General features: G+C 34.6%; 1 protein-coding gene across 2 annotated transcripts in view; it reads right to left on the bottom strand.

Annotated features, from left to right (window-relative positions):
• LOC129259085 (vesicle-fusing ATPase-like) overlaps positions 1–26060 on the bottom strand; it is a 35810-nt gene extending 9750 nt beyond the window's left edge. Inside the window, exons 1-18 of one of the 2 annotated variants that reach the window (XM_064097837.1) lie at positions 26019–26060; positions 24698–24758; positions 24008–24096; positions 21878–21977; positions 16620–16659; positions 11247–11325; positions 9930–10075; positions 9584–9636; positions 9152–9243; positions 8666–8738; positions 7972–8041; positions 7398–7439; positions 6629–6786; positions 2593–2667; positions 1981–2071; positions 1371–1445; positions 874–1061; positions 320–415 (exon numbers count right to left, since the gene is read on the bottom strand). In XM_064097837.1, coding sequence (XP_063953907.1) covers positions 320–415; positions 874–1061; positions 1371–1445; positions 1981–2071; positions 2593–2667; positions 6629–6786; positions 7398–7439; positions 7972–8041; positions 8666–8738; positions 9152–9243; positions 9584–9636; positions 9930–10075; positions 11247–11325; positions 16620–16659; positions 21878–21977; positions 24008–24096; positions 24698–24706 — 1476 coding nt within the window. In that variant the 5' untranslated portion in view covers positions 24707–24758; positions 26019–26060. The other variant, XM_064097842.1, reaches the window with a different exon arrangement.
• Positions 26061–26505: the final 445 nt, after the last annotated feature.

The raw sequence follows: 26505 nt of genomic DNA, 5'->3' as shown, positions 1-26505 counted from the left end.
GTTTGTCATCCAAACAAAACTTTTTAAAATTTATGAGATAAGACTAACTTAATAATAAAAATACTTTAGTGAGCCTATATTTACAGCATAATTGTCATGTTTCAATATTCACAAGGTATATTTTCATTACCATATTTAGTATATCTTCCCATATTATTTTAATGTGTGCTCACTCATCCATGATTACATCTTGTGTTAACACAACAATTTACAACACACAGCATATTTATCAATTTTTACACAGAAGTTTAGTTACTAAATATTGTTAAATTTTGCTCAAAACCTATCCCCTCCCCCCTTGAAATGAATGGTTTCTTACCGGTTTGATGTCTGTTTCCATGGCATGCATGAAGTGTTCTCTTGAAACCTGCATCTTCACAGCCTTGTCATAATCAACCTCGACTTTAGAGGATGCCTGCAAAAAGGAGATAGTATATGACATGATTGTCACCTCCTCCTTGTTTAGGTCATCATCACCACCACCACCATCATCATTACCACCACCACCATCATCATCATCACCACCACCACCACCAAATCCACCACCATCATCATCATAGTCATTATCACCCCACTGTTCCCCTTAGTGAATGGGTGTCAGGTTTCATTGCCACCCTTCTTTATGCACTTTGATTATTTACCAATTCTGAATCACCTGTCTTTCCATCCTCTAACAAGCAGTCCTACCATTTTCTACTTTGTCCTCCTGGAGCCAAGTTGGGCTATGTCTTTTACCACACATCCCACATATTGTTTATTTTCCCTTTTCAGCATTCCTTGATTTATCCTTCTTATTTTCCTCTGACAAAAAAAAAATATTACATATAATCCCACACATCATCTATGTCTGCCATTTCTCAACATCATACTCACCGTAATGAGGCTATTCATAGCCATAGACTGAGCTGCCCTGACCAAACCAGCAATCTCAGCACCACTGTAATTCTTGGTCAATGTGGCAAGCTCCTCAGTATTCACGTCTTTACTCAGCTTATTGTTTTCTTTCATCTTGGCAAGATAGATCTCTATGATTTGGATACGCCCTTCCTCATTCGGCAAACCTGGTAAATGTAAATAGAATTCAACATTCATTAAAGTATCAATTTCATTCACTATTCATGAATTGATAAATTATCAATTAGGCATCCTTCAGACACGGTGTGACACAGCATATTACTCAATGGTCAGACAAGGTGAGACAAATTGCATCAGTAATGCTGGTAAACAGGCATTAATAAACCTTCGAGTCTGAAAAAAGTTGCACAGATAGATTCATGGCACACTACAAATATTTCTTTATGATACATTGATATAAAATTTAATAAAGTAACATACTATATTAAGTTAATATTAATTATGACATCACTCACCAATTTCCATTTGAACCTCTAATCTACCTGGTCTAAGCAAGGCATCGTCTATCAGATCTTTCCTGTTTGTCATACCTGAAAAATATTTTAATCAAATAAATAAACCTGATGATTAATGCTTAAGTACTCCTCTCTCAGCATTCCTATTACATTTGGGAATGATTTTGAATGGTTATGAATTTGTTGTCTTCATATTTTCAATTCAATTTTTCAGGGGCTCTACTTGTAAATAAAATTTTACAATACAGGCATCATATCATATTATCAATTTGCCATCATTACATCTCCCAAATTAGTTCATTATCCAAGGGCTGTTTTTAATCTTTACATCAAAAGGACCACAAAATACACAAATGATCCCAATTTCTACCAAAGAAAGCATATACCTAGACATTTATAAATGTACACATGGCAAAATGATAAGGGAGTTTAAAAAATAAATCCATGATTTTTTTTTCAAGATGAATTCTGGGTGTACATTAAATCGTATAACTAAAAGCAACCAGAAACACTGAGGCGTTCACTCCATGATTCAAACTGTTTGGGGGTGAATTTAAGGATTATTAAAATATACTCTGAAGAATCTTGTAAAATATATTTATATTCTCACCAATGAGAAGAACATTATTGAGTTGTTCAACCCCATCAATCTTTGACAGGAGCTGGTTGACTACAGTATCATGGACACCGGTGCTTCCAGACTTATGAGAAAAAGAGAAACAATAAGTTAGTCTAGACCTTTTCTGGACATTTGCACTGGACTTGGACCAATACTGTCACTACCAGGTAATTTGTATATATTTTATATCCTATGGTGACCAGTAATGGCATCTCCAAGCACTTTTTATCTCTTGGAAAAGGCACCATATTGACTATCATCAATCATTACTTGTTGGGTGCATATCTGATCAAGTACATTACTTGGAAGATATAAAACTGTAAGCATCCAACAATCTTAGCAGAGAGCAAATGTCAATATGTTTCAAAGAAGAGAAGCAACTGATGGAAATCACTCCACTTTTTTCTCATTGAATCATTTTCAAAGTAAAATTTATGAATAAGTTAATTGGAATTTTAACTGAAATCAAGAATTCTAGTAAGCTCTTAAACATCCAGACTGACAAATCCACGATTTCCTCATCTGCATACTGTATGTGCGCAGTTGTGAAAACTTAATACCGCCATATAGCAGAAGAAAAAAAATCTTAAAATCATATCTTACCATTGAACCTCTCTGCTTACATATGGCATCAATTTCATCAAAAATAATTATATGGAGTCCACTGTTATTCCCCATCTACAGATGGAATAATTGAAACACAAATATACATGTTGTTATTATTTCATAAGACTGGAATTGTTTGTCATCACATTTTTAAGAATGCACAAACCATAACAAAATAAAAATGTAGATGAAGGCAACCATATCTTTTATAACATTTGACAAAACAATTGTATATATGTATTACAAAATTATGAACTGCGTTTCAAGTTTTGCCTTTGCGTTTTCTTCTCTTCATCTGAAATGGGTCTGAATAACTGAAATGTTTAATTGAACAAGAAATATGTCTCATGAAATCACCTTTGTTATTAACAGAATAGAAATTACTTTAGCATTAGATGCAGTATATAACATAATGAGGGTAATTCAATATTACCCCCTATGTTCTAACTATGAAACATTAACAACGATTTACTCATTTTCATCCCGGCCTCCCCACTCCAGGGTCATAGGGACCTGCATGAAAATGATGCAGAAGGGAAATGCTTTGTTTTCTCATTACAATTTACAGTCGGGGTTACAGTCCCACATATACCATTTCGAGTGCAGTTTTCATTTCCCCTATAGTATAAGGAGGCTGCATAGAACCAAATTTTCAGAAAAAAGTTGAATCTTTTATATATGTTTCTACATTTCATGAATTAACTTTTGAATTATGACCAGATCATGTCCATCTAATGGTGGAATATGTGCTGAAATTTCTTCTTCACTTGTTTTTCAATATCACTATCAGTATCCAACGAGTCAGTTCCAGCAGAGATTGCTCGGGCTTGCACAGCAGATCGTAAATTGCTAGAGGACAGTTCTAAACTGGAGTCTAGGAAGTCTAGTCCTGAGTCAAGTAAAAATGGTACGTGTTGTAGTTACAGTTTGCACCATAAGAACAGCCAAAAGGGGTGGGGGCTTCTTCCCCCTCCCCCATGGAATGCTAAAAATGATGAAGCCTGGGGATGGTGTGGTCCAGAAACCCCTAATCACATCTGTGACCCTGGTTTTGTATTGGTTGTAGGAGATGAAGAGAATACCTATCACAAACTTGTGGAGGCCTTCATGAACAACAGAGTTGCTACCATGCTCGCATGGTCATGCTCTATCCAATTCACCGTAAACTTCCTCCATTTGTAGTCTAGCTGCAAGCTACATGTAATAAATTTGACAGTACCATGGTTCGGGAGGAATGGAATCAAATTCGTGACTTATACAATGAACACCTCCTGTCAATTCAAGGCCCTCTCATTGGCAACGCTTCAGATGGTGACTCTAGGCAACGCAAACTTCACTTGCAGAATGCATTCTCGCGAGCTGGAGAACGATACAGTGTGGACCATGCAAATTTCAATGTCAGTGGAAAATTGGTATAGAGGGTTCCCACAAGCAGCCATATCGGAGGACAAACAATAAAAACCTGTGCATCAGACTATGAAAAGTCATTGCTTTCATGGTTTTGCTATTGTTTTGTCCTCAATCATGATAAAACAGGGTGCTCGCATGGACGCTACAAGTGTTATGTCTGTTCTCCCGAATGTGACTTTATTTTTACTAAAATCTTGGTAATCTGTCTGGCTAACTACTGGCATGTACTCTGAAATTCACATATTTTGTTCATCCGATTGTTTGGTGAGCTAACTTTGCTTGATTTTAGCCGTTTTTGGAAGATCGACAGCTGTTTGACATAATATGATCGTGATATACCAATACCGTACAATATGTACTACATCGTCTTGTAGCGCAACACACGTAACATACTTACGAAGAACTTAGAAGCCAAATTGAATAATGACTTGCGCCGAGTTCAACTTTTTAAAGTATGTTTTGAATTAAAGTTTTTGGTATAACTTTCCTTCAAATTATGTATATGCATGCCCTGAGGCCCCAAAGATTGTTCATATCCATATAATGTTAAATTTACTTTGATGACTTGTTCAGAATACTCGTTATCTCTGATTAACCCTACATTTTGATACTGTTACATTTTACATCTGCCGCACATAGCTGCGATTATATCAGTATCTCTCATTTTACCATCTCTTAACTGGAAAGAGCTTGTATTTTCATGTTTTGTGATTGTGTACTTGGCCCTTCTTCTTCACATACATTATTTTATTGTATATTCTATTGTATATTGTTCAACATGGTGCCATCTATTACCCGGAATACCGTGGAGCAAATATCTGATGAGGCAATTAAGCGCTTCATAAAGGGAGAGCAATTTCTTGAAACCGTTTGCCAAGCGGTACGAGATGTGATTCAAGATGAGCTGAATAAGATCTTAAGTCGTATCGAAGTGAATGAAGGAAAAATCTTTAAAATGGAGCGTCGACTTTGTAATCAGGATAAAGAGATCAAAGGATTAAAAACAACCATCAAGAAACAACAATCAGCGATGGATAAAGTTGAGTGAGCTGCAAACGGTCAGGAACAATGCTCGCGCCGAAATTGTTTGCGATTTTACGGAATTGTCGAGTCTGATGGTGAGAACACTTAATCTGCCGTTTAGCAAATGAAAAGCTTAAAGTTGCTTTGTCAAAAGATGAAATTGAAAGGTCTCATCGTCTTTCATCAAAGAAACAAGAGAGCAATTTAACTGCTGGTGGAAAAGCTACGCGAAACATCAAGCAATCGGAAAGACCGCGAACTATAATAGTCCTCTCTTACCGCATGCGCAGTCTGATCCTTTCGAAGAGGCGTGTCCTCAAGGGGTCAAAATTGAGCATTGAGGAGGACCTAACCAGGCCCAACGCACAGCTTATACACACAGTGAAAAACTGTCAAAAGGTTCTCGCTTCGTGGTCCGCTTTCGTTCATTCAGTCTCATCCTGATTAACAGGGAGATAAAAATCTGAAATTTACAGAACTAAATCACCAAAAAGGTCTCATAGTGCTACGTTTGAATGTACACAGTTTACTCTGCAATTTTTCAGAAATCAAGACTCTATTGATAGAAAATAATGTGCATATTTTATCGTTAAATGAAACTTGGCTTGATGGCTCTGTTTTAGATAATGAAGTCCATGTAGATGGCTATCAATTAAAATGGAAAGATAGAAATAGAAATGGTGGAGGTGTAACAATTTTTGTAAAAAACAACCTGCAATTTCAGCTGTTAAATCACATTAGCTTAGAACATATCGAAGCATACAGGGGTACGACATATTTTAATGAATTGCCACGTGATGCTAAATGTTCTGTTTCTTATAGTTCATTTAATAACGTAGTTAATAACCACATCTTAAATTGGGTCTGACTGTACATTATTCTCTGTTGCTCAATTCCTATGCATTGAAGTGTAGGGTGTGTTAATGTAGGGGGAGGGTGGAGGCTGGGTGTTATGACCGATTAGTTTTATTTCTTATTGTTTTGGTATGTTATTTTTATATTGTGTATATTTTATATTTGTGTGATTTTCTTTTATGCTATATGAGGACCCCTCGGTAGACCAGCAGCACCATGATTGATGCTGCTGAGTAGGGCCATCCTCCTGTTTTTTTTTTCATTTATCAATACACATGGATCATTTTATATGTATTGTTATTTGTTTTTTAACGGAAATAAATTCAATTCAATTAAAAAATTATATTGTAATGACAGCATACCTTAGATGAACCTGAGATGAAGGAGGTTGTCTGTCCTGAGATAGGGGGTTGGAATGAGAGCTCACCTGTGATAGGGGGGTACATTATGCAGTGTTCCGGATTTAGGGGATCTCCAAGGCAGGAAAAGCCCACGAAAAGCCCGTGAAAGGGGGGGGGTCAGAAATTTTGGCAGTCATGAGATAGGGGGGTGCTTTCAAAGGGAGGGAACGAGCATAGGCGTACCCTAAATAACACTGAGTGGAGGGGGCGGGATTTTCACTAGTGCCAATTTGAAAAATAAAATTACCTTCAATTAAATCAACTTCTATCTGTATATTACCAAACACAAGAAAATGTAAACAAAAAATTTGAAGAAAACACAATTACCAAGAGATTTCTTTTACCTTTTTCTGTTCCTCTTCTGCAGCGGCAAACAGTTTTCTGATGTTAGCTTCTGACTCTCCTACAAACTTGTTAAGGATCTCTGGACCGTTGATAATCTGAGGTTCCCTTGAGTTCAACATCTTTCCTATAGTTCTAGCCATCAGAGTCTTACCCGTACCTGAATGGTAAAATAAAAGAATTGTTCTCAAACGTCATTTCACAGAAAAAATAGGGAAAAGAACCCAACCACCAGAAGTGCTAATCAGAAATCAAGTTATTAAAAATATATAGCATGTTATTAAAAAAGTTAAGAAAAAGCCTATCTCATAAATTGCACGGCATGCAAAAATACAGCAATTAAAGAATTGTTTCAAACAAACATCATAATGTACAATTGTTTTGTTTCCCCTAAAAGTGTAATGCTTAACAAAAACTAATCTTTCCTCATGATTATTATTGTAATACATTATTGTTGCTTATGCTAATATTGCTGTCGTAATTGTTGTTCTTTGTGGTTCAAGTCATCATTAATATAATTTGTAATTACAATTATTTTCATAAATGCAAAACAATCTTTTTTTTTTCTTAAAATCTAAATTATCTCATTAAGTTGTGGTATCATTAACATCCTCATCCTCATTCATACATGTACATGTACGTTCACATAATTAACATATGCCCAACCAATTACTAAATTTTCATTGATAAATTAAAATAAGTAGAAATGAGGCAAACTAATGAATATATATAAGCTTAAACATTTTTCAAAGAAAACAAGAAATACCTTACCTGGTGGTCCATACAGTAATATACCTTTCACATGCTGAGCACCTGAGTTACAAAATACAAATAATGAACTTCATCAAAAAAAATCAAAGTCAGAAATATCAACCTTTTTTAGATTATAATCTAGTCAATGGAGGTTAAGACTAAAAATTCTTGATAGTTTTGGCTTTTAAGGCAGTACTCAAGTTTTAACAAATTTTTAAAATTTATGTGACACCACATAATACCAAGTAATTCTGAATCAAATCAAATATTTGTTGTTTGATGATTTTATTCATTACAAATATGCATTTTTTTTCTTTTTGTAAAAAGAATGAATTTTACATAGCAAAGGAACCAGGTAAACACATACATAAGTATGCAAGGGAAATCACTCACATGTTCTAGATCATGTGATACAGTTTATATATAAAATCAGCTGATATTAATAATTAACACATGTAGGAGAACAATAATACACTTATGTGATTAAACTATGCTAGATAGATATAACAATATGTACACTGCCCTAACTCACATTTACGTTAGAAAGTAATTACATGATGATAATTTTATTTCAATTAGAATTAGAACTCACCTATTTGTTCCACAAATTCTTGTGGAAAAACTCGAGAAGCAAAAGCTCTCCTGAAGATATCTGAAAATTCCTATGAAGAGAAGAAAATACATGGTATCAAATTAAAATGTGTCATAATTTCCATACATTACCCTTTAGCCATTTAACTCTTTCTCAACGATCCATACAATCCCAAATAAAAACCAGGATAAAATCTATTTGATCAGAATAATACATGAAACAATATCAATTTCTACATCATACAACTTGACATTTTGGTTAAGTTTGATCTGCTGCAGTCACATGTCCCCTACAGCGGCTGTACTGCGAGTCAAGAACAGCTGTTATATTCATTTTTATTCAAACCACCTATATATTTATCTGGTACAACAAAATTTAAAAACGGCTGTTTTCGACTCGCCGCACGGCCACTGTAAGGGAAATGTGACTGCGCCATATGTCTTGTTGTTCAGTCATCACTAAAACTTGAAGGGTGATTAAATAAAAAATGTGCACTGCACACAGAATTTTTTTTTTTTTACATTGTCTTTAATAGCAAAGTGTACATTCCTTTGAGACATAATGCAGACATAATTCACTTCATTAAGATAGGAAAAGTTAGGAAATAGAAATCTTTGCAGTTACTTAGACATAAATATCACGCACAACAAAAAGAAGAAACCACCAAGATGTATTCAACTCATACAGTACTTACCTGATCTAATCCACCAATGCCCATCTTCTTGAAATCCCAGTCAGGGTTGATGATTGATTGATTCGCTGATTGACTGCAAGGGGAAAACAAACATGTCTTATGTTACTTGGTACATTGTAAAATGATGGGATACATTGGGTTTGTCACATGCAGGATTTAACAGCAGCTTTCCCGATCTGCATTGTTTCCATTATACAGAATATGGCATAAGGAGAATTAGAAGGGGAAAAAACTGGGTAGGATTCCAGCTATAAACTGTACTGCAATATGGCTCAAACATTTGTTACGGTTCCTCGGGCAAATGTTTCTCACACAGCTCTTATAATATAATGCAGTTGCATATATAGCATTATTTGCGAGACTTATGATTGGTTTCGGGACATAAAATGGACTTGTTAGTAATAAGTTTCTTGCTTTATCCCACAAGACTGGTAAAATGCTGCCTGAGGATCAGTATTTGGTCAATCTTTAATATTAAGAGCTTACCCCTTTGATCTGCCAATGAGGTTTAGTGCAGATCCATCTGCCTTCTCATATGTGACTTGTGTGTTCTGGGTAAGGACACCAATCCTTACTTCCTAATGGGGTAAACATAAACGAGAATTACAAAAATGAGACAGCATGTCCATACATTGATTCAATTAATGGTCTTGCACTAGAACAATGATTGGCGATGAAAACAAGTTTGTCATGTAGTAATAAAATAAATATGGAAAAAATGACAAATGACAAAGTCCAGGTGGATGTTTCATAAAGCTGTAAGTTACAATTTACTTTACGTGAAACTGGTGATCCTTTTTTGTGCTAAATGATATCCTTACGACTGACTTAGCACCTTGTAATATGTTTCAGTCGTGCGTCACTTTACAAACAGCTTTATGAAACACCGACCAGGAATAACAAACAAATACTAAATACCTTGTTCCTTCTGGCTGAAGGCTTTCCTCCCTTCAAGATAGCAGGATCAAGAACTGATGGAAAAGGCAAGAAGATAAGACATCAAAACTATCATAACAAGTACTCATGTACAGAAAATCTGTGTTATTAAAATGAATTCTATCTTCATATTTCCTTACTGTTCTTTCACAAGATACTTCAGATTGGATTTCTTCTCTGCATAAGCTTCTTGTTTCCAAGCTAGACATAATAAATTGCAAAATGGCCCTCTAAATAACCATTGGATCAAAAACCAACATTAATTTAGAACAGCAATAGAACTATGATTCAGTACATGATACTAAATCGAAGTAACATGAATTCTTACTTTCTACAGATTTGATAACCAGTCCCATCAGTTTCTTGTTGTAGAATGAGCAGACCAGCTGTTGTTCAACTGTGAATGCCACACGATCAAATGACCCCAAGAAATCTTGCGCCATTTTGTCCGAGTCAAAAGCTTCATTTGTGATGCTGGAACAGAAGAAAATGGAATGGATATTATTAACAGTTTAGCAATAACATTACATTGAAAAACTCTTTGATAAAATAAACAATATCTGTCTCATATTTCCATATCTTTACAAAGTAGGTGAAGGCGGGGTAGGTTGTGACACTTTTTACATTTTGCATGTTAGAATTGATTTGATTAATAATATTGTAGAAATAAGTACCTTGCCTTTAAATTTGATTCTTGGGAAATGTTTTTCACCTATATATAACTTTCTACCCCCACACTGAAATTCATTGTGACCTTTGAAAAAAACGATGTCAAATGGCTCAACTTGCCCCATATGTGGGGTAAGTTGTGCCACCTTCTAGGGTAAGTTGATCCACAAAAACTATGTACAAAATGTATACGGGAAGAAGCAGCATGTCAATTTTTTTTTTCAAGTCCTTTCACTCGCTAATTCCCTATAAATACTAACATCCTCTAAAAGTAAAAGAACTGTCATGTGAATTTGCACCTTTCTGTTTGCATATCAATGGCTTTTCAAGGTTTTTTCTGTTTTATTATACATTACCATAAGAATTACCATGGCTCAACTTGCCCCATGTTGGCTTGCTCAAAGTACCCCAGTCCAAACTTAATGCGATATTTTCACATCCACACAATTCTTATGCATCCATCATTTAAAAGACTATGACAAGAATGAAGATCCATACCTGGACTAACAATATTGTTCTTATTTCTTTATTATATTCAAAGACATGTGTTGGTAAAAAGCACTCATCTTTTTTAAACCCTTTTTTACTTTTTTGGCTGAAATTTGTATTTTTCCCTCTAAAAAAGTACTTTTTGTTCCAAATTCGAAAACAATGTGGTTGGGTAAAGGGTTATGTAATGGGTCATTAATACATGACACCACCACAATATCTGACTCATTCATTATAGGCCTGGGGGCGGTGGCTCAACTTGCCCCTATGCTCAACTTACCCCGCCTTCCCCAACAGGTATAGCCTTTGATGGCAAATTAATAATAATAAGTCTGCAGACTATGTATGATGTTAAACAATATCATTATCTTCAAGTGGCAAACAGTACTTGTTCAAATCCTTTAAGTTATGCCTAACGCATCACCCCCTCCTTCCCCTACAAGGTATATCTCCTCATGCAAGTTGATAGTCCATTACAATATCTTACTTTTTCTTTTGCAAGAAATCAACCTCCACTGTGATAGAACTCAAGTACTGGCAACTTGGATCAAATCTATATGGGGCAGCTGAAGATAAGAAAGTTGAAAAACAAAAGAATCTTATTGAACATTTACATATACTGACTTGACAGGATACAAATTGGTTTTCACTGTGCATTCATGTAAAACTTATATTGATAATTATTGCCCATCAACCTCTCTATTACCACACTTGTAACCATTCGGGATGGTTAATCAACATCACTATCACTATTACTATAATAACCCTCAATCAATTAATATTATTATCATCATTATCATTTTCATCATCATCATCATCATCACCATTATAATCATCATCATAATCAGTGTCATCATCATCGACATCATCATCATTAGCACTTCGTAACTTTTGCAAAAGCGCTTTATAAGAATTAATTATTATTATCATTATTTTCATCACCATAATCATCATCGTCATCATTACCATCACCACCAACATCAATCATCATCGTCATCCTCCTCCTTTCATCATGTTCATCAATTTTGAAGATGAAATTGGACAGTTCAATATGGAATATAGCTGCATCTGTACTCCCTATTCAGTCTTGGTACAATACCATCTCTGTCTGCTACAAGTAATATTTTTTTCATCTTTACACCACATTTCCTCCCAGGAATATTAATCAACTGTCAGGCCTCAAAAGAGGGGGAGATATTTTAGCTGTCTTCCATTTGACAAACAACCTTTCAAAATGTATGCTTAACATCATCTACAGAGCCTCAAAAGCTCCTTCCTTTTGGCTAAGATATCAGATTTCATGCGTCAGATATGGCGTTATTAAAACTAATGGATGAAAACTTTTACATTGCTGTATAACATGCAGTTTGCCTCAGGCTCAAAGTTGTTAGAAAAAAAGGAACAGAGGGGACCAACTGTCACAAAAAACTATCATAGTGAATATATCCAGAAACATTATTTTTGTGAAACAAGAAACTACCTGTATCTAAATCAATATTACTCTCTGTAAACAATGGCAATATGGTTCTTTTAAGGGCAATATATTTGATGTTCCCCCAAAAATGAGCCAGTCAATATTTTTATGATGATCCAAATCAGACATCTAGAGCAAAATCATGAAAATAGCTTTTAAGAATATGCTGTTATTGTGACATGTTAATATATCAGGGGCTCCTAGCTTTACCAAATGTGTGATGTAATTATAAGGTCGCATCCCTGGGGACGCATGTTCAGCGATGTTTTATGAAGTATATTGTTGTTGCAGGGATGAATATGGCACGCATCTCCTTCCATGCGTCCTCAGATGCCCGGATGTGAGACCGTGGAAAATACAAAGGTATACTATTTTGCATCTTCCCTGCATCCAAATGCACATACTCTGCATAGAGAGACCGAGCAAAATACAAATAATGTACCCATCCCTTCCCTATATTCATGAAATCTAGGGCAATACTGTTTTGTAAATGACCTGCTCAGATGTCTGATACAGCAAATGATAAGAAAACAAGGAATAATCCTCCCCCCCCCCCCGTGAAAATAATTCCATTCACACTGAATTAAACAAATTAAACTGAACGGAATTACAACAGAAGTATCCACCATCAAGTTCAGGGTATTGGCTCTTTGATATATTGAAGCTCACAGCACCAAAAATTGTGCATTATGCACACAATACTGTCTGCAATACACGGTGCAAATTTGCTTTTACAGATCAGCAGTCAAGTGAGAACAAATTGAATGGGACAAGCAGAGAAGGACATGTTCACATTATCACCTTACAGTACCAAGCAGAGTATGACATGTTCACATTTTCACCATACAGTACCAAGCAGAGAATGACATGTTCACATTATTACCAAGGCAAGCAGAGGATACGTTCACATTCTCTCCATTCAGGCAAGAAGAGAATAACTTGTTCATATTACCGGTACTATAAAGGCAAGCAGTGGATATGTTCACATTCTCTCCTTCCAGGAGAGTAGAGAATGACATGTTCACAATAGCACCTTACATTACCTAGGCAAGCAGTGTTCACACAATGACAAAGATTTATATGTGTATGTACATGTACATGTAGGCCTACATGTGCCAAACAGGTACTTTGCAATGGATTTATATTCATTTTATATTAAGCTGTATGAAGATGAGCATTAATTATGAATGGCAATTAAAACAGCACTCACATATTATTTGCCATTTCTATACAAACACAAGTACACACACACATATACATGTACTCCGTACTTCAGGGGTCGAGGAATGGTTTTTAAAAAATGGGGGGGGGGACTGACCATGCAAAAAAACCACACAATCAGATAGCCATTGCTTTGTTTTTGTACACATTTATGGAAAACAAAGTGGGAGGGGGCTGAAACCTTCATTGCAAAGTTAGAAATTCAATTGTTCTGCTAATTACAAAAACTAAATTGACATCAGTGCTCAAGAACTTCCCCTTTTGGTGAAAATTCAATTGTAAAGTAACATCTGATGAAGATATGAACAGAGTAGATAAAAGAAAAACTGATGGGGACAGTCATGGTATTCTTGCACAATTTTTAAGTACAGGTATTCCTTATCATTCATTCAGATCTACAAGTAGTAAGACCATCTTGATACAGTTAATGCACTGCTAATGCACTAAACCGAATGTCTAACGAGTGCCCCTGCCATCTTCTGACACTGCAATCCCCTCCTCTTACATACATGTGTGATTGTTATTCATCACGTCAGAGCTTATTAAGATTAATGATATCAATTTTCTTCAAAAATGTTTTCAGCAACTTTAGGGGAAGTTTTCTTTTCTATTTTCTGCATACAGGTAGGGTCAAAAGGATTAATGGTTCTAAACAGCAGTTGCGTGAACTGCGGTTAAAAGACTTGACTCACCCCTACAATCTACATCAATGATAAGACATAAAATCCGACATGGACCAGAGGCACCAAAATGGTCCCCAAATCTGGATAAGTTTGATATCGGATACATGTAAGAAGCATGCACAAGCATACTGGAGCTAAACAGATCTGAATTGGGGATGAAGAATGCGATGTCACAACTCTAATGAAGTTCAAGTGAGAATACATCATCATGGGATAATGGAATGATAGCCAGAGGTGCAGTAGAAAAGGTCATCATGATCAGAACCTTCTTTCATGGAGGAGGGCTGGGCACTTGTACGAGTCTTAGGCACTTTACTTCAAACACACACCCCAAATATCCACCACATTAGAGCGAAGAACTAACTATACAACCCTATTGCAATATTTTTTTTCAAACTACTGTATACATACATCTACATGTGTACATGTATGTACTGTTTGATGCCTTCACAAATATGATATTCTTGTTTAATATCTCGTGAGGATATGATTTCCTGCATAAATTGCATGGGTGCAGGGTAACCAATTAACAATTTTGATCAAAGATACATGTTTCATTATTGTAATTGGAATTTTCAGGCCTTCGTTTATGTTCAGATAGAGAGTACCAAATTCAATACTGAACGTGAAATTGATCTTTTAAAAATAAAGATGTACGGATAGCAGATGATTAATCTAATTAAAATGGATTAGTACTCCATCTGCATGTACATGCAGGTAAAAGAAAACTGAAGTATAAGTATTGTACTGCACAACAAGAAACAAGTCAATTCTAGCTAAACAAGATGATTTGATCTTGTTTATACATGGATGTACAGCCAACAAGTAAGGAACGCCCAGGAGGCACTGTAAAGGTTAGATGAGTCCATTGTCATTTCAATCAAACAAAATATTGCAGAAAAATCTACCATTGCAGCTGATTTCTAGATTACCCTCAGGATGCAAATTAATCATGAAGAGACCAAAGGAAACAGTGACAGGTGCCATGAGATCGGTCTACATGAAAATGTAAAATGCATGAAATCGTTTCCACATAAACCATTCATGTACTATTCAGGGGCTGCGGAAGCGGGTGGGCTGGGGGGCTTCAGCCCCCTCACTTTTTTCCAAAACCGTGTACAAACACGTAAAAATGACCATGTGATTGTGATTTTTTGCATGGTCAGCCCCCCCACTTTTGGCTCAGCCCCCCCACTTTGAAAACCGTTCCGCGGCCCCTGCTATTGAATATGTTTTCTGCTCAAAATGAAAAGCAAATGCACATAAACTTCACTATTATTGAGGTACATGTACATACATGTGAGTCTTTCCACAAAGTTGGGACAGGAATGTGACATTTTATTACAACTCAGTACTAATTATACTGTATTGAGGTCATACATTTTACTGGAAAGTTTGTGCCATTAGACTCAATTTTTTTGAAGTTCTCGAGTAAACCAGTGTATACTGCTGTTACATGGACACCATGATGGATATGAGATAACAAGCAAAATTGATAGAAATCATCTTTGTAATGCAATGATTAGTGACTATCTTTTGTGATTTTTTTTGGATTTGGGTTGTTTTGTGAATATTTCAAAATCAGACACATTTCAACATAATACATGGAATGTTCACATCTAAGCAAGATGTACATGTACATACACACATTCAATTTCAACTTTTGGGGCGCCTTATGATGGATACATGAGAATCTCACCCCTATTGGAGAGGTTAACGAGTTTCTATGGTATTTCCTGAGTACAAGACGAAAGGGGGATCATTTTTATTAGCTCATATAGCATCTCACTCACACAGGAGACAGTAACCTGATATGACAGTAAATCTCATTTAGGTGCAGTTTAGCACAGTGGCCTCCTTGAGTCCTCGGTTTGTTTACATCTCTCCCTTCTTCTCTCTCTCTCTTACTCTGTCTCTCTCACACTTGCCCTTTATCCTTTCATACCCCATCTTTTCCCATAATATCAATACTCATTCCTCATCGCCACCTCTTCAGCTCTCTCCTCCCTCCCTCTCTAGATGCCTTCTTATGACTTAACACATACATGTACAGTATTATCTTCAGTTGACAACTTAAAAATTCATAAATCTAGGGGTGTTTCATAAAGTTATTCATATTTCTGCATTCATGACATATATATACTTAATTTCCATAAAATAAATTTAAATCAGATCTTTGTATATTTAAATCTTCAATAAAAAGCATTTGAATGCCTTTTTTTAAAGTATTGATGAATGCTTTGTACATATATTACTGCAGAGTGAATAAATCTGAATGATGATGATATCTATGCATGCATTCATTAACTGTATCAATCAGCATGCTCTTTTTTATTCAAAATATTGTATACATGTTATCTCCAGACATATTTTTAAATACCGTATGTTACATGTACTGTAAATGTATGTTACATCTAGGTTTGAATTACCTCCAAAAATTACCAAACAAGAAGTGTTGTTCATGAAAATTGCAAGCACTTACCTTGAATTGGTTGGTCTATTGATATTCTAGCCCATTTCCTCTGCAAATGAAATCAAAAGAAAGCAAATCATCACAATTCTTGAACTCAATTATAGATTACTCTGTTTTCTCAAAAAAGAAAATCAGTTCTTGTGCCAATGGCAGAAAGAGTTGCTTTCAACAAGACTTTGATAAACAAATACAGCCATTTTTTCACCCAACCAAATAGGTGCATTTGAGATTTGTAATTGATTTTTCAGGTCACATTCAAACACAACTCTTTTCTGCAATGACCTCTGAAATTAAGATTTAATTGTCGAGCCGACAGCCTCAATCAGAAAAAAAAATGATTATAATGCAGTAAATTATGCACCTTAGAATTACAGGTGTGTCATTTATGATTTGGGTCTTTGGAGAATCACTAGGAAATTGAATCAAGTCTGCTATTAAAGGCCCAAGGGTCACATCAATGTGTCTACATAAAATGACTGGTTGAAACATTTCAGCTGTTTTGGGGTGAAATCTTGCATTTTGGGCAGAAGGGAGGGGGGGGGGCTAATGAAAACCAATCATTTGTAGAGAAACTTTTCCTAAGAAGCTCATGATTATTGTTGATCTGTCTATTTAAAAAAAAAAGCATAAAGTTAACTTGGATTTTGCCAAAATACACTGGACAGGAAACTGACCGAATTATATTTTGTGTCAACTTTACTGGAGGACGACATCAAACAATGACATATTTAAATAGTATATTAATTGGATTCACAAAAGATAGAGCTTTATAAAATGCACACTTCAACATTTTGTGGCTATCTGTAACAATCTGCATTTAAGTGCATTATCACTTAGCTACGGTACATCTAGTAATACATACGTAGATAGAAAAATTAAAAGTTCAATGCACAGAAATACAAAAAAAAATTAAATACAAATTCCAAGGGGGTGGTCTTCATTATAGATGTACAGTACATAAATTGGTTTTTCACCTACAATGTTGGTCTAAAAAAATCTTTATCAACCAATTCAACTGATTAATATTCTGGCCACACAAGAGTATCAAATGTCATCAACTGCTGAGATTTACAGTATTATATGCGTTCTAGATTTTCATGTATAATACAAGCTCATAGAAAACACAGTTGACATACATGTAACATGTATAATCCATGAACATGCAATATGACATACAAGGACAAGTTCATTTTCTGTACAAAGTACATCGAGAACTCGAGATAAAACATTTGGAAAATAAGTCAATACGATTGATTCACCTTCTAAAAATATTATGGTTGTTTATGTCCCCCAAATCAAAATGTATGCTTTTTTATGGAATTTTCAATTATGGAACAGTACTCAATTATCCTTCTATAAAACAAAACGGACTGTGGTAGATAAAAAGAGACAATGTTTTCGCTCAGGAAAGGCGACACAGCCTGAGGACATTCACAAAGGCAAGGAAGTAATAATGAACTCATGGCCTGTATAGTCAATACCTGTGCACTCTCCACAGAGGTTCTTCATTACACTGCTTTCTATGCGCCAGCGTGTATGCACAACCCAATAAATCCATCCCAATTATAATTTCATTGGTGTTTCTTTCAGTATATACTGTAGCCTTCAATCAAGGCATATGAATTTCATTAAAATGTCAGAACAGAATCATTATCATGCTGTGAACCTTCACAGCATGCTTACTACATGTATACATGTAAATAAAAAATATTGGTATTTGATTATTTGATTATTTAGCACGTAAGAAAGGTTCACCAGTCGTTCTAAAAGCCGCTCTTAACTTTATACGAACAGCTTTATGAAACACCCTCCTGTAATGTTAAGGTTTTACTCTACATGTTAGTAACATTGCATGATGATAGACTTTCAGGCCCTGTCACAATAAACACATATCACATTTAGCGTACACTGAACATTGTATTTGTTTGCTGTTTGTAAGGATTAAAGTAGAGATATGTAAGTAAGAACTAAAATTGATATTTCGACAGTATGTTTCAATTTATGAGGTGATACGATTACATTGTATGTTCACAAGAAACATTTGCTCATTTTGCCATTGAGAGTTTTGAATTATGTTTACTAGTCCATAACTATTTAATCCATTTTTTTTTAAATCAAATTTTGCAATGCTTGGACAGGTGTACTTGCCCATGAATTTAATATGGTGAGATAAATCTGTGAAGGTTATTCTATCATCATTCATATTCACTGGTCATTTGTTCTGTATGCTTTGCATTCAGCTTCTGTATGTTACTTAACCAATAATTACAAGAACCATTCACTAGGATTACTTTTGATAGATTATAGTTCTCGATCTATGTATTGAAGAATTCCAGTATATTTGAGCTTCATACATGTACAGTACCTGGACTTTCCCTGATTTAATTGAAAATATTGTATACTAGGCATTTGTTAGCTCCGCTTTACATACATTTTTAACAGAACCAACTGAGTATGCAGTAGGGTAATATGCAAGTTACCCATAAAATATAATATTTATTTTATCTATTTATTTATTATTATTTAAACAGGGTAACCCCATCAGTAGTCAAATACTGTTGTACTTGGGGCCCTGTATAATATAAAACAAAACGAAATGCCAGCATATATACAATACAAATAAAAAATACAAATCCTAAACATAAACAGATGGAAATTTCAGGTATAGATCTAATAATGGAAAATTGTACATGAAATTGAGAACAATAATTTAACCCAGAGCTAAAAGTAGAAAGCGATAGGGAAAGAAAGATAGAAGGTAAGGATGAGATGAGGTAAAGAAGAACATGTGCAGAGAGCTAGAGCGGAAGAAGAAGGCGCATCACTATACTTTTACACTATAATGTAATATTATATAACAATATCCATCGATTCCAAACTGCACGGATCCAGGTTTAACATACCAGATTGACCGTGGTCAGGGACTCCGGGACCAACCGAGCTCTGGACCTACATGTACTTTCAAATCAAAACCCAAAAGGATTAAAAATTGAAAAGAAAGAAAGAAAATAAACTCCTAATGAATCCCAAACCCAGAATGTCCCTAACCACAGCCGTCCGGTAGCAGTCCTGGGTCCATGCAGTTTGTAGTGAAACAAGGTAAGAAAAATAATACATGTTGACTTAATTCTATCTCCTCTGTTAAAATAGGTTATTAACCGATACTTACAACAATGCAATTACAGTACATCTACTCTACCTGTTATGGATCATTAACAACCCCATGCCCCTTGTGAATTCTTTCTAGCAAATCCCATCAGTGGCAATCTAGCTAATGCCTTTAATGGGTCTCCAATAAATTAACATAAATTAGTATGCCATCACTCTATAATCCTAGTGCACATTAATCCAAGCAAAAATAGCTTTCATTGCGTGAGATTTGTCACAATATGATTCATGGGCGGATCCAGGTTTTTCCGAAAAGGGGGGGGGGCACATTTTGCTGCAGAAAATTTAACAAGCAAAAAGGGTCCTCAGTTTCAATGGGAAGGGGACGCTTGGGTGAAAAGGGCATATTTACACTACAAATTATTATACATGTAGCTCTCAAAAGAAAGGGCACGGGCCGGAAGTGCCCCCCCCCCCCCCTGGATCCGCCAGTGATATGATTGCTTGACAGACTTACATGTATAAATGCCTTAAGAACACTTGTTTTACATGTCAGTTGATGAATATTAGAAAGCTTTTATTTTTTTTAAGATTAAATGCTGAAATTGGTACCTGGGCATTCAATACTTGAGATGGTGAAATACAAATACTTTTAATACAAAATTTAAGGGACCAGACTTTATAATTTGACATTTGATTGTAAAATTTAGCCACAAAAAGTAGATTTTGTATTACATCTTTCACACAATATGCTTTTTTCTAATAATTGATATTCTAATTCATTTTATCTGACAGGCAATTCAAACTCTGAAGGTGGACAATCTTTAATAGATTTCCCAATGCTTTTATAGAATAAGCACAATTATCATTTCGGAAAAAAATAAAAAGCACTTCTAAAAAATGAAGACGGATTTACATACTGCATATTCTCATACAGAAACCTGTGATTCTAAGAAATTATTTGACTTTGATATAATCTCTACAAAAATCCATTAACAATGTAAATGAATATATGATGCAGTTTTAATTGCAATGATAGAGATAACATATCTGTAGAATTAAATCTTAAAAGAAAAGGTATAATGTACAGCATGTTGTCCTGGATCGGTATTCAATTGGAATTTTTGATTTTGTACATACTAGGCAAAGTAAACTGCTTAAACTCTTATTCAGATCATATCTTAGTATTTTACTTTATCAAGCCAAATTTAAACAAAATACTTCCTAATAACAACTGAGATATCATTACGTTTGAGCCAAATAATGCCCAATGTATCCATCTGTGCACAGAATGTATGACTCTGCGTATCACATTTGTAAACTGCATGCAAGCCAGGCATGGTAGGCGGCTGACTTAGATTTAAGCAAAATACTTACATGTAGCCAAAAAATACAAGTGAATTACCAAAGATCATTAAATATTTTACTTAAATCTAAGCATTAAATATACTGAGTAAAATACCTAAAATTCTGGCTTAATATTCAAATTGAATACCAACCCTGGTCATAAGAACACATGTACATGTAAACTAAACATGAGAAGTAACTTTCCCACAGTGAGAACTTTTTCACAGCACCTCTGAAATAGCGAATGTGCTACCGTAATAGACAAAGATGTTTATTTTGAACATTATCAATTTTGTCATATCAGTGAGAAGGCATCTGAAAAGCAATCATTTGCAGCGGACCCTTTTTAAACAATGACATCCTTCTTTCATAACATATGAAAATGAAAGCTTGTTCATAATTGTTTTAAACACTCCCATATTTTGCCTTTCGCTTTAAACAATGAGTTTGAAGGCATATGACAATGACAAATATTTTAATTTCTATTGATATAGGCTTTAAGATCAAATCGATCAATACTGTCTTTCATTACAACAGTAAATAAAATTAAGTATCATTCACAACAATAACAATTATAAAAATATCAATGAAAGAAAACCTGTAGGCCTATTTATTTCAATTAAATAAATGATCATAAAAACATAGATTAAGAAAAATATAACACATAAATGATTTTTCTTTAAATCAATACATGAATGAGTGAATAAATAAATAGATAAATAGATAAACAAATAAATAAATAAATAAATGAATAAATAAATAAATAAATAGACAAATGAATGAATGATCAAATAATGAAATGATAATCTTACCTGGGGAAGACTGAATCCCATTTCTCCAACTTTAACATCTGGATGTGTTATTATAGCAAACACATAGCTTGGCCCTGGAGTAGCCTGGATCTGTACATAACTGGGATGAAAGGGTAGAACAAAATTAAAAAGTCAATAAAAGAAAAACACATCCAATCACATAATTTACGCACATTTAAAAGAATGACCAGTGCCTACATTTCTCAAGAGGAGGATAGGAATTTTTCACAAAATCAATTTAAAAGAAGTTGAATTCTCTAACTAAATGATAGAAGGAAATATTGTACTTGGATGTTGTGAAATAACTAAAATTGCTTTGCCATTCACTTCAAATTGAGGTTTGGAAGTTCAAGTGATTCAACATATTCAATTTGCTTTTACTCCAGTGAGGATGGTAGCATAGTGACGGATTTGTACATAAGTATTGTAATAATTTATAATTTTAAACAGTAAGATGTTCCATATCTTAATATATGCTTCAAGTTTTATTTAAAAAAATATGGTCACAGATCAATCGTAAGGTGTTCAGTGGCCTAAGTTATAAGACACTTGGCTTCTGTTATACAGAGCAAAGAAATATGTGCAGACTATTCATTTTCATTTAGATCTAAATATAAGACACAAAATTTATACAAATTATAAGAATCTTCCTTTTGGACACTTCAAGACCTGGCAAAACATGGAAATTGGAATGTAATTTACTGCAGTAAATAAACCACTGCCGTGAATCAGGAAGTTATTTTTACCAAATACAAAAAGGTCAGAAAAAAAAATTATTTTCTTCTTAAATATGTTTACTTAATTCTTCTAAGATTTATTTCCAAAGGATAAAGATTATTTCTTTGTAGAATAAAGAAGATTATGGTAATTCAATGGTAAATTTATCATGGAATGAAAACTTGAAAAGGGAAAGAGTAATAAAAATAATTGAATGAGAAAAAATAAAACAAAATAAATGAAGAATAATTAACATTATGTATTGCCTTCTATTATAACCAATTACAATTACAACTGATTAAAATTCAATTGATTACGATTATATTATAGAGCATTTTTCCATGCATTTTACCCTCTGAATAATAACCAACTCTTTATCATGAAACAGTGTTTTTTTTATAAAAACATTACTAAATTAAAAGTAATAATGCTGATGATATATAGAAACTTTGTAAAGGGGATCTTTTATTAAAACTTTACACAATACATTTTCTGTTTTTAGTAAAGGTCAAATATTGATATTAAATATTCTGTATGTATCTTGGATGTTCCTACAGCTTTGTCTTTGGAGAAACATGGTGTCTTGACTGAGGCTGAACTGTGGTCTCTTTGAAGAAGACACACCTGATTTTTAAGATTTTATTTTAAAGAGGGAAAAGGGTGCAATGTATTTACCGGAAAATATGGTACATCTTCCTTAGCGTTTAAAGCAAAGTATCACTTCACAACAGGTAAAAATGTTTAAAGTTACTTTCTTATCATCACTGTTGTTTTATATTTCAACCATTATATTGCCATCACATTAAATGTCATGTGATGTAAACATATTGAAGAGTATTAGAAAGCTATGAATACAAATGTTGGATTATCAAGGAAATTGGGTAACAGACCTATATGTAAATGCAATTCCCCAAAGACAAATGACTTTCTTTATGCTGATGAAAGGGTACTTTTATTACAGCTTAGGAGGCATTATGTAACTTTTCTGTATGCATATGTTATTTCAGTTCTCTTTTCCCCAGTAAACATATCCACTTTCTACAAGCTTACTCTGTATGTAAATGTTCAAGTACATACTGTATATTTGATTCCTCTTCCTTAACCTAATATCAAAAGAAGCCCTATATGTATGTCTAGCTCAAAACTGCCAATTGATATAAAAAGACCTTTAGAGGTGCGAAAGACAAGTTTTTACATGATAGCTAAAAAAATTTGTTGCAAAAAGAGTAAAATTCAAATTCCTATGCCTATCTCTGCTTAAAATTATAATAAGGCTTCATGTAGGCCTACATGTATGCTACCGATTTCAAAAGCATTATGACTCTGGCCAATGTTCCAGGCCAATATTTAAGCTAAGCATTAATTCAAAGAAAACAGTTTGGAAATGTTGAAAAGAAAAAGAAAAATACTTACTCAACACGTGCATAAGCATCTCTGTCTGATACAACCGCTCTATTTGTCAAAGAAAGCTGGTCCGTTGGACAACGGACTGCTTTCAGCTCCTGCAAGAAATAAGGAAAAGAAATCAATCACACCTTCTTAACAAAAGCAAATGAAATATGAAATAGCTATTTACTTCAGCAATTATTCTTACTTGAAACATGAATATTGCTCCGCTGCATACATGTATGCTTGCAATAAGGCTTCAATGAGTGTAAGCCCCACCCCCCCCAAAAAAAAAAATATATATATATATCTATATATGTATATCGTATAAATAAATATATATAGAAATAAAGTTTAAAAATTAATTAAATAAGTAAAAACAATTGGTAAAAAAAATTTATCAAAAAATGAACATAAATAGTCAAAATAATGATAAAAATAAATAAATAATAACACTAATAATTCTGTCATATTAAAACTAATAAAATACAAAAGTTCAAGTGGGGATATGACATCATCAATTTGCTCATGGAATATTCATGAAGACAAGTCTACATGTATAATTATTTCACCGGAATAATGTAAAACTTTTAAAATGTCATAACTTTGTTATTCCTTGTCCAATTTTGATAAAATTTTCAATATTATGTTAGTCTGATTTTCTTTATCTGTTCAAATCATATTCTCAGCCTGGAGTATCCCTTTAAGTTTACTCACCCTTGACATTTTGGTCTTACTCTGATGCAACCTTTTTTTAGATTAGCCACTTCAATCTACACTGCAAATGAGACAAACAATTTATCAAATTTATAGCTGGAATCATAAACAAAGGGGTGTTTACAAAAATTATCTTTCACGATTAAACTGTAAACAGTAGTAAAACTAAAAGAGAGGCAGGAGTTGACAGCCCCGCCATACCATGTAGATCTATGTTTAATGCTCCAGCAGATCTAAATCTATTTAGCCTAACAGCAATATCATACAATGCACATAAGGGAAAATATGCTTCTTACCAGAACCACACACAAAATTTTGTTTAAATTTTCACCTCAAACTTTTTTGATCGACTCACACAGGTGTAGCCAGGCGGCTTCTTGAGAGTAAATATCATTTACTAACGTAGGCTTACTCTAAACGAAGCCAGGGAGTCCTCCCTATTCATCTGCGTGTACCGCAAAAAACCCTGAAACTTTCGCCCCCGAGATTTCTACTTTCCTTCTAAAAGATCTAGCTCTAAATCACGTACATGGGATAAAACTTCATTTCCGACATTTCTACGCTCTTGTTATTTTTAAACAAGAATTCATCAAAAAAATGAAAAAATATTGTGAAAAGATGGAAGAGACTTGCCCGATGTTTACGCCGCCATCTTGTTTCTTATTGTACTTCCCCAACGTTACGGACGCGAGCGTCATGTAACGTTGGGGAGGTACACGCAGATGAATAGGGAGGACTCCCTGGCTTCGTTTAGAGTAAGCCTACGTTAGTAAATGATTTTTACTCTCAAGAAGCCGCCTGGCTACACAGGTGTAGGCGCAGCCAGCCCAGACATCTTTTTTTCACACACCTCTTTCTCTTATTCAAAAATTTAAAATTTGAAATTGAAGAAGTGTTTTGCAAGTGCTATTATTATACTAACGTAAAAACGATCTGGCCTGTACCATATACCATAATTAGAAATTACCACGTCTCTCAGTCTAAAAAAAATCTTGAATGAGTCACTCACGCACTCGACGGCCGACAGCACATCACAGTGGACGTGGACCAAGCTACGTGGACAGCGCAGCGGGACTCGGTCTCGGAGCGGAGTCTTGGGGACACAAGTTCTAGCACCGTACCGTAAGTCGTAACGTAAGCGACGATTGTGAAATCTTGCTCGCTTCCAAAAGTGGATTACAAATTTATTATCCGACTTCAATTCATGGATTAACTTCCTTATTTGAAAAGTAATAAATATCGTTCGACTCATGCATCTACTACATAACCACATCATTATAAATACAGCTAATTTTGAAATAAAATGGGGCGTTTTACTTACCTCGAAACGGAGATGAGAATATTTTGTACGGTGGCGTGCGATTGAAAATCCAAAACAAAATAAAATAGGGGGAGGGGCCGGGGATTCGGGTTGAGGGGCGGTCGAACGCACAATACCTTGGTCACATTTGCTCTACGGCGGCCGTACGGTGAGTCGAAACAGCCGTTTTATTAATTTTAATTCAAACCACCTATATGTAGTTGGTACAAAAAAAATTAAAACGGCTGTTTTCGACTCGCCGTACGGCCGCCGTAGAGCAAATGTGACCAAGGTATAAATGACAATTTATAATTAAATCTCATGGACTTTTTGATAAATCCACTACAGCCATAGTGTGGTTGGTGACCATTCAGTCACTTGGTTTAGATTTACTTCTTAAAGATTTTAATGTAAATCATCAGGAGTTGAGCAAAATATTTAGGATTCATATCAAAATCCAGTGGATTTATTTTAGATACCTCTAATCAGGGAGTTGAATTTAGCTCAG

The sequence above is a fragment of the Lytechinus pictus genome, chromosome 1, assembly GCF_037042905.1.
Source record: "Lytechinus pictus isolate F3 Inbred chromosome 1, Lp3.0, whole genome shotgun sequence".
NCBI classification, from domain to species: domain Eukaryota; kingdom Metazoa; phylum Echinodermata; class Echinoidea; order Temnopleuroida; family Toxopneustidae; genus Lytechinus; species Lytechinus pictus.
Note: the sequence above shows the minus strand (reverse complement) of the source record. Positions and strands in the feature narration are given on the sequence as shown.